At 41.6% G+C, this 10,461-nt stretch overlaps 1 protein-coding gene across 1 annotated transcript in view; it reads right to left on the bottom strand.

Annotated features, from left to right (window-relative positions):
- The window catches only part of erlin2 (ER lipid raft associated 2), a 33,061-nt gene extending 25,730 nt beyond the window's left edge, over positions 1-7,331 (bottom strand). Inside the window, exons 1-2 of the mRNA XM_078250095.1 lie at positions 7,225-7,331; positions 1,085-1,200 (exon numbers count right to left, since the gene is read on the bottom strand). Coding sequence (XP_078106221.1) covers positions 1,085-1,191 — 107 coding nt within the window. The 5' untranslated portion in view covers positions 1,192-1,200; positions 7,225-7,331. The remainder of the gene's footprint in view (positions 1-1,084; positions 1,201-7,224) is intronic.
- Positions 7,332-10,461: the final 3,130 nt, after the last annotated feature.

The raw sequence follows: 10,461 nt of genomic DNA on the forward strand, positions 1-10,461 counted from the left end.
GGATCTTGGCCAAAATGATAAGATTTGAGTTAGACTTTATTGATGTGCCAAGGAGGAACTGTTAGTGTTAGTCAGTGTTAGCAGTTAGAACTCAGGTGCTGTCATTGTCCCTTATGCTACAGGAAGTACAGACATTCCTTCCTTACTCATTTTTCCAGAATAATTTCTCATGAAAAAGATTAAGTCTTTATTCTTGGATTACACTATCGGTTTTGGTTTCCCTATGAAGAACTGATTGTTCTTCGGAAAGACCTGCCCCCACTGCTAAAAAAAACCTGAGGAAAACATTGAAAAACAAACATTCTTTTGAGAAAAAAAATGTGTATTTAGCGTAAAAAATATGTTTGATTATTCACACCAAGGCCATATGCTGATATATGTGTCCATTATAATGTCTGACAAATTTTATTTTACATTGAAATGTCATGAGGAGTCAAATGGTGTAACCGGTTACACCATTTGACTCCTACTACAAGCCTCTCCATTTTTGGCCAATCTTTTCAAATATAACTAGTTCAGTTATTGGTTCAAGATGTTATATGAACTTAGTTACTAGTTAGAATAGAGGTGCAAGGAATCCAGGATTCAGCCGAATAATGGTTAGTGGAAAATTGCCAAACAAAATTGTCACTCATCTGGCGATAGCTATGTGCTTTCCTACGATGTGAAAAGAGCGTGTGAATTCAACATTAAGTTGTTACATGCAACTATTTTAGAGGCTGTGGATAGGGCTGGGACGGTATGGCTCACTATCCTGACTCATAAGAGAGTCCAGTCTTAGTGGCAGCTTATCATTTGTTTAAAGAGCCCTACTGAAAGGCATTACTCTGATATTTACTGCATGTCTGTGCAAGTAAGAGCACTCTAAATACTTAGCACCTGAGAAGACACAGAGGCACACAACAACAGCTGGCTTTTCTTTGCAATCTTAATGCCCAGGTATTTATAGTAGTAACTGTTTAACAGTTAAGTTGCCTATGGCAAACACCTTTGAAGCAGATGCTCTCTTTCATTATAGTCTCCGTTTTACAGCAGTCTAACACACTAATGACTCAGGCACAACATAAAAAACAACGTGTCTCACCTGTAGTAAACTCCAGTGTGTCCCTCATCGATCTTGTGCACGGAGGATAGGAGTGCTGCTCCACCGAGAGCGGCGATTACTGCGAGTATGACACCCCACTGGGCCATCCTGGCAGGCTGAAACAGAAGACAGCATTTTTTATATTATTTTACCTTTATTTTTACGGGAAAGTCATTAAGAACAGGTTGTTATTTACAATGGCAGGGACAGGGGGCTAGATAATAAATACATTAGAAATACAGTTTAGAAATTACATCAAATACTATTTGAAATACTACACAGAAAACAAACGCTTATAACCAGTCCTTCCAGAATTTTTTTTTTGTGATTGATGCGGGCAAAAATCCTTGATTATGCGTCACGTTTTCTTAAAAAATGCGATGGAATATGCGGGATATTTATGTATTGTACTTGCAAAAACTGCGGTTTCATCGTGGCTTCATCGCGGGGTCTGCAGCTTTTCCATGATGTTCACGTCGCGTAATTACGTCACTTCATAACGTTCCCATGGCAACAGGGGAAAATGGCTGCTCTTGTGTGAAGTAAACGCAACATTTTTCAACTTTCTGCTATGATATCTGTGACTTTTTTGCAACAAAAATGCGGGGATTATGAAATCATGCAAGCCCCGCATATTTTGTGAGGAAATCGGCAATTTATGTGGCGAAAGTGCGGCAGATTTGAAATAATGCGCCCCCCCCCCCCGCATAAATATGCGGACTTTGGCTGATTATGCATTGAATTATGCGATCGCATAATCACGTTTTTCTGGAGGGACTGTATAATGAGATAAGTGCACAGGTACACGGGTTAGTAAGAAACCATTCAAATATTTAGCTGGAAAAATGATTATGTAGAGAAGCAACTGCATATGTCCGTGGCTATGATAGGATGGTTTTGAAGAATAAAATGGAAATTAGTTTGTCCAGTTTGAGAATCGTTTGCAGAGTGTTCCAGTCGCGAGCGGCAGCAGATTGAAAAGATGCGAGAACAGAGGCAGAGTTGGTTTTGGGAATGCTTAATTGAAGATGAAGTGAGGACCGGGTACTGTATGTGACCGACTTTGGCTGCAGCAGGTGACCTAAGTTAAGGAGGTGATCGGCCAAGAAGGGCCTTGTGAATGAAAGTGAACCAGTGAATCTCAGGACGAATGTGAAGGGAGGGCCAGTTGACAGATGAATGCAGGGTGCAGTGGTGTGTATTGAAGGGGACATTTGTGGCAAACCTGATAGCGGAATTAGGGCTGTGACGGTATAGTGTTGTTCTTACGGTCTTACGAGACTAACATAAGTTAGCGAGAAAATTAAGTGAGTGACGTCAATGCCCGTGTGGTCGCGCAAGGAGAGCGAGCGGTAACGGACAGTAGCGTATGAGTGCCGCTGTGAGGAAAAGCACGGCAGCACAGCGGTCTAGCAGCCGAGCAGACAGAGAGACTCGGCAGTCTAACCGCTAACTTGTCGCTCCCTCTAATATAACCAATATAAGCTGCTCCGTTTATGCTACAAAACGTGCACGTTGGCTGAAATTCAACCGTGCGGTTTTGTCGGGATTAAGCTATAAGCAGAAGGACACGCTAGCTGCTAGGCTAATGTGCAATGGTAAACACTGCAGCGTTAACGTTAATGTGTCCACGTCCACCTCAGCTCAATGGACTGTCCATCCTCATGTGCAAAGTTGAAGTGACGAGCAACTTATGTTTTTTTTTTTCCTCTCCATACACTCTTGAATGTAGGATAGAAGGCAGTCGATTTTTGATAGAGCGGTCTTGCAAGCAACCCTGTATATAGTGTCACCATAATCTATAGGGCTGTAACGATATGTGATATGGAACCAAAATCGCGACACTCAGATCCACGAACCTGTGAGAAGCCAGAATCGCGACACACCCCTTCCAACTCCCAGAGTTATCCTTCCTGTCCAGATCCAATGCTACCACATCTTTAAATAATTATTAGTATTAGTAATTTTGCTGTCTTATCCTAGCCCTCCTAGGAACTCACCATTGGCAGGGCTCAATCCGAGGGGCGGGATAAACGGTTGTCTTTCAAATTCCCTCTGCACGCAATAGGATAGCTCTACAACCAACCAGAGCAACGCTAGCTGATAGATTCAACTTTCTTTTTTTTTTTAACAATGTGTTTATTGTTTTGATTATATAAGACAGGTAACAGAAAAACACTTTTCCATTTCGTCAGTCATTTCCCACCCCAACAAGAGAACACATCACTCTCCTCTCCCATATAGAAATACTCAAAAGTCTCAGAAGAGAATCAATCTAAATACAAAACAGATATTGCAAGGTACCCTAAAACCAAATATACATTACTGTACTTTACACATAAAAGTTACATTTTCCAGCAAGACGCTCTATATAAAAAATTAAAAAAAACACTAATACATAGTTACACCTCCTGTAAGAAATGACCAATATTATTGTTGTTAATGTAGTACTTAAACGGCTTCCATATTTCTTCATATACTACTACTGTAGAAGTTTGGTATCATTCCGGGCATTATTAGTGGGGTAATTTACGAGATACAAACATGGATCCATTAGCGCCTGCACTAAGCTAACCAGCTGATAACGCTAACTCGACCAACGTTATAACAAGGGAAAAAAGCTTATGGGGGGTGTTGTTTGGTTCGAGGTCAATGTGCAAAGCATCCCAGGCTGAAATTACTCCGAACCATCACTCTAACGTTACTGATGAATTTGTGGATTAGCCCAGAGTTGTTAACTGTGGTCAAAACAATCATACTAAAAATAACTGAGTGTGTTGAACGATGTCGTAATCTTATGTTACCCACCAAGAATTAGCTAACGTTATAGACCAAGCCTTAGCATTAGCTACTGGTCAACCAGCACCTTTACAGTAGGCTAACATTAAAGCAACACCAAAGCACTCTTCCTCTTCCGGTCGGCGGAGCTGTGTTGATAGACCTCGGCAGTGCTGTAGTGCATTCACTGATTTATTTCATATAAAAATGTGACAGCAGAGAGCCGAGACCACACCAAATACACATAGGATGCTAAATATATAACTATTTACCTCATAAAAACAAACACTCACACAAGTGCTTGTGTGAGTGTTGTGAGCTCCCCTCTCTCTGGCTCCCTCATTACTCAATATTTCCCACAATGGGTGTTAGTTAGCCTAGATATTCCCTGTTCCATGGAAGTTTAAACACATTAGATTGATGATTATTTCAGTGTAAACAAAAAAAAGAGAGAGAGAGAGGGAGAGCCTGTATGAGGCAATAATACAGTACACTGACAATAACAATACTTTGTTTACATTTCTGAATGGGCATTTGTTAAGCTCCATTCAATTAAAATGTGACCGTGAACTAAAATAGAACACCACATTGTAGTTTCTGTATTTATTACCAGAGCATCTATCAGTAAAACGGTTAGCATGGGGGAAATGTGAAAAATTGCGTTGCAGGTCGATTTAAGTTGTGCGCCCCTACATTTTCTGCCTGTGCCCCTACATTGTTTTTGTTTATTATTTATTATTAGTTTATTTGTCAGGGACAATGCAGCGCACATTATTACATACGTAACTATCACAGTCAAAGTAGGTTGGTAAATCATTCCAAAAAATGGGTCCCCATCACTGAAAAACATGACTTGATGGTTTTGCGCCCCTCTGCTATGCAGTTGCCACCCACTGCTCCCCTAGTGGCCACTCTCCTTGTGTTGGTTTTGGTCACAAAAGGACAGAGTACGGCTGGAGCTAGATAATTTGCACATTTGAAAGTCGGTTTAAGAAAAGAAAACTTAATAAAGCTATCAAAATGTAAAAGCTTGTATTTCTGTACTATCAAACAGTGGTGCCACACTGTCGGTCTCTTATCCATTATTTTCAGTGCCTGTTTGTATAATGATATGATGGGTTTGACTGTTGTCTGGGAGGCTTGGCCCCATGCAGTAACACTGTAGGATAAGTGAGAGAGTATCATGGCATGAAAAAACAATAAAGCTGCCTTAACCGGTATGTAATGCCTCATCATTCTGAAACAGCTCAGGTTTGTCCGAACAGTCTTACAGTTTAATGCGTTTATTGAATTTGAGTTGGGAATCCAGAGTAATACCTAGAAATTTAAATTCCTCAACTTGAGGCCTCTTGGTTAGGGGCTACAATGCTCCTAGTAAAAAAAGTTAAGTCTGGAGCCTTGTTACACACGTTCCTGCCTTAATTAAAATCTAAACCCTCCCAACCACAAGTACGTCCTGCACTCAGTCCCTAGCTTGTGTTGGAGTTGGCATCTTGCTCACTGGTTTATCTCCTCTGTGCTCAGGCTTAGCCCGGCATCAGATGGGACTCAGTGTGACTGTGTAACACTTAAAGAGGATTGAGGCTAAAGTACGAAAACCCTCTTGTCATTGGGGGTGGGGGTGTTGGGGGGTGTTGGGGTGGGTAATCGATCACGCATGTATCGTGATTCTTTTTTGCGACAATTCTTTTCCCTGGAATCGATATTTATTTTATTTTTTATTTTACCAATGATTCACTGAAATATTTTCAGGTGCCGACCCATGTATGTAGGGGTGTGAATCTTCACTGGTCTCATTTTGATTATTCTGTCAACGATTCAAATCGATATCACGATGCGTCACCTCCTCAATATTATTATAGATTGCTACACATGGTTTTCATCAACACTTTCAAGCAGTCGGATACATATGAACTCCCCTTTTTTATTGTATCTGCTCTTAAAATACATTTCCTGAATATAGTGGAGTCTGAACACAGAAGACAACAGACAAAAGGCTAAAAACAACAAAAAAAAGCAGAAAACCGGAAAATCAACAAGTAACATCAGTAGGCAATAAAGGATTATGGTCTGTAAAAGCGTCGATGCAGAATCATCCACGTCGCAATGCAATTATTCATTTCAACGGCCCTATCGTGAAAGAATCGAAACGGGACAAAAGCATATCGCCCCAGCCCTACTTGTCATATATAAAGTGAATCTGCCAGTAGCATCTCAAACAGTATACACATTCACTTATATGTGATAACCTTGATTTTAGCTAGTTTAAGCTCAGAGTTGGATGAGGTGCTGTTAGTTTTGGTTGGTAAGGATTTGCAAAGATACAATCCGGTGACCCTGCTGTCTCAACACTGGACTCGTCTCATACAACTTCCCGTTTGTGTGTTAGTTTAAATTAAATATACATTCTCGTTTCAAAGTATGACTTTGACTGTATTCGGACTTTGTTCTTTGTAAGACACCGGTCTGCAACTAAAGTGCATTTGCTTTGATGCTGGTCGTATTTTTCTTGGGAAGCGATTCTAAATTTGAAGGGAAGTAAAATGTTTTACTTAGAATCAACGTATTTGCAACAAGAAATGTATGCCCCGGCAACTACACGTTAGATAATGTGTATGTGAACTACCGACGACCTGCATGGACAGAACGGAAGGCAAAGTCACTAAAGTGTTAAGTTAGAACTGTTTAAAATCTTGTACGAATAGAAAGGATTTACTGGCAATTTTCAGAATACAAATTATCGACCAAACTGAATCTTAAAGTCTTGGAAAAGTGGCGGACACAGCTTCCTCTGCTTCACGGAAACGACTAACGTTACAGCCACGGCAGTTCAAAGTTTAAAGTTAACACTTATCAAAATACTGAACAAATATGTTAACACACGTATGCCGAATGGCAGGGGGACATTTAAAGATTTGTATACAGTCGTAAAATGTTTAAATTATGTAGAGTATGTATGACTTATTAGAAAGTGAACTTAAAATATCCAAACGTTTGAACCTGATTTGGTTCAGAGGGCTTCGGAGCTAGCTGCGATAGCATAACGTTAATGTAGCTAAGTTACTATATTATTATTGCTGCCTCAAAATGAGTCGCCTTTTCCAACAGCAGACCGGTTTAACGATACTATCAGTCACCTAACGCAACGTAACGTTAGCTAACGTTACACTAATGTTGGCGTCAAAACATTAGACAGCGCCAAATATTGACTAACCTTGGCTAACGTTTCAAGTTAGCAAAACAATATTAGCATGTCTTAGCTCGTTTTGACAATTCACTGTTATATTGAACAAAACGGGGTATACCAGAGACTTTGTTTGAATTGACGATAACATATATTTGTATTGCCCTGCAGGTCTTACCTGTTAATTTACCGGAGAGGGCCACGAACAACAGATAAGAAGCAGGCACCTGCTACCTTCTTCTTCTTCTTCGGTAGAGTATGAGAGTGTTTGCCGTCTAACTTGTTGCATTAGCGCACCCTCGTGGGCGACCAACAGCGTCTGTCGTTCGCATACAGTGCTAGTCGACCACCTTTGTGGCCGCTGTTGGCCACGGTGGCCGGAGAAACAGAGGCAACTATGATGAACGTGTTTCTTTAAAATTAAATCAACTGATTTCGAGGTTCACACTGCCAGTATGTCTCTGGAGTGTTGGAAGAAACCAGAGTACCCAACCCAAAGTAAACCCACAGCAGCACCATGCGACAAATGTAAAACTCCACACTGCTTGATTTCCATGACAATGCCCAGTCTCTGCACGGGGTAACATAACTATTGGCCAAAGGGAGATTAACTATCAGTTAAAGTGCTCATATTATGCTCATTTTCAGGTTCGTAATTGTATTTATTTAAAAAAAAAACAAAAAAAAACACCATATTTTTGTTGTACTGCACATTGCTGCAGCTCCTCTTTTCACCCTGTGTGTTGAGCTCTCTGTTTTAGCTACAGAGTGAGGCATCACACTTCTGTTCCATCTTTGTTGGGAGTCACACATGCTCAGTAGCTAGGTAAGGACTACTAGCCAGTCAGAAACAGAGTATGAGGGCGTGCCACGCTAGCAGATAGGCCAAGCCCCCAGGAAGAGCGCCATGTCATAAAGCCACCATGGGCTTAGCGGATAAGGGTGGAACTGCACCCCATGGCCCAGAAAGACTTTTCACATAGACTTTGCATGGTGAAAGAAACTTCTATATTTCAGCGGATCATTTTTTTTGGGGTACATCAACTTACCAGCCCGAACACTTAAAGGGTCCTTGTTTAAAACGTCACGTTTTTAACATTCACTAGTAGCCGAATCCGATACGGCGAGTTCTTGAGTTTGCCACTTCGCTACCCTAGAATAATAAGGTTCTATCTGACATTTTTGTCAAAATTGAGTTATTTACATATTCTTACTCTGGTATAACTTGTGAACACTGCAGAGTTTAAAATTCCAACGCAAAGAAAGCAGAAGGAAACGGACATCGGCAAAAAGACATGCATCCGGCGGAATTTCCTGCGGCACCGGAGCAATCCCGGAAGTGGAACGTGGTGGATATATAGACTAGTTGGGGGTTGATTATAAGATTTTGAGAAAATTGTTAGCAGCAAGATTGGACACAGAAATGCAAAAGATACCTGGACCAATCAGGTTTTATTTCTGGTAGACAGCTCTATGACAAGGCCCAGTCTGTTCTCAGTCTATTTGTGAGTACTGTACCAGCTGTGGGTTAAGGCTCACACAACAGTGACCAGGCTAAAATCAAATCTAAAGAAACCAAGTACAATATACAGTAAAATAAAATACGATACAACTTTATTGTCAGTTTACACTGAAACTTCGGATGACCTATGTCAAACACACCGACCGCCACTAAATTCGTAAAATGTCACAACTTAATGTTTCATTAACGCACTCTTGTTACAGCGTAGGAAAGCACTGTGTTCTCACCAGATGACTGACAACTTGTTCGGCTCATTATATCTAACCAGTGTTGGGTGGAATTAATAAGCTAACTTCGTTAGCGTTAGCCAACAGCCGCAGCGGGGGCTGTTTGGTCCCTCTACTTTTTTGCCGAGACACAACGTTGACAGCCCCGGAGATGGACAATCTGTTTAGCCGACTCCCAGTTTCCGCCGCTGCCTCAGCGGCAGTAGCGGAGTGGCAATCGGGAGAGTCGAGACTTTTCCCGGTGGGCCGGTAGTGTTTCGAGGCAGCGAGGGCCGGTCTGATAATAGTTATACATCGCAAGTTCTTAGCAACACCATCCGGCGGCCGCTGCCCGCTGGTCAAACTGTGCAGCTTCTGCTCAACCTGTACGGTGGGCCGCAGTGCAGGTCACAACCATGTCTAGGATTTTCAGAAATATAGGGGGATCAGTGAGCGGACACCTCTTTTTTTCTTCATCACGTTTGGAAGTCTATCGGTAACGTTAACCGTAGCTGTGTGTAGCCTTCTGTCTTCAGCAACCAAAACTAGAAGTACACATTGTGTTATGAAAACGTTACACCTAATCAGTTTAAAACTCAGACCTTCCACTCGCCTTGTCTGGAACCTGTAAGGTAGGTTAGTGGCTTTCCTTTTCCCATCGTGCATCGGGTCAGGCCTGCTTGGTTCTTTCGGTAAAGGATTGTAAAGATGCACAAAGAATATGTTTACGGCGTTCACTATCTAACTGGAACATTTAGGGACTGATTGAAGAGGATTGCTGTGGACGTAGTACACATGGTGATACACTGGTAAGAGTGAATAACATTTAACCATGTATCCAGCTAATTCAAATAGCTCATATTACAGTATTGTGTTAACAGTTCACTTCATTCAACCCTCGTGTTGTCTTCTTTTTACGTGTCACTTTTTTCGACATTTTTGTCACTTCTTTGACATTTGTGTCACTTTTTTTGACGTTTGTCACTTTTTTCAAAGTTCTTTTATCAATAATTTTTCTTCAAATGCTATTTCAATCAGGAGAGACTTTGTTGCAGATATGCAAAGATGTATTGTACATATGCATAATATGAAATGTACAGTCTTTGGAGATTAGACTCCATCGTTATATTTTTTTAAAGGGGTAGAAAACCAAAAGATAATCCCCCGATGGAGTCTAGACACTGGTGGTGGTGTGAGGAGCCCGAAGACCAAACCGAGGAGCTGACGGTAACGGCCTGCCGGAGGAGGACCCAGGGAGCCGTGCGTGATGAAGACCGGAGGTGCAAGGGGAGGAGGAGGGTTGGGCTCTTAGCCTGAAATGACAACTGAGCAGCAGAGAGAAGACAGGTTTAAAACAGGGATGTCATGCTGTGATTGGCTCAAAACAAGTTCCTTCCCCGAGACTATTTGGCAGAGCCACCGTCGCTGCGTTGGGAGCTTAGCGCCGCCCAAGACGATTTTATTTTTTATTTGATTGTTTATTTATGAGGGACAATACCTATAACATTATCACAACCAGATGGGAAAGATGTATGGCCCTATTTTAACCATCTAAGCGCACGGCATGAAGCCGATGGCACAGGTGCCTTTAGGGCGTGTCCAAATCCACTTTTGCTAGTTTGACGGCGGAAAAAAGGGTCCGTGTGCCGGGCGCATGGTTCAAAAGGGTTGTACTTCGTGTCTTCAT

This window comes from Sander vitreus, chromosome 5 (assembly GCF_031162955.1).
Source record: "Sander vitreus isolate 19-12246 chromosome 5, sanVit1, whole genome shotgun sequence".
Lineage (NCBI taxonomy): Eukaryota > Metazoa > Chordata > Actinopteri > Perciformes > Percidae > Sander > Sander vitreus.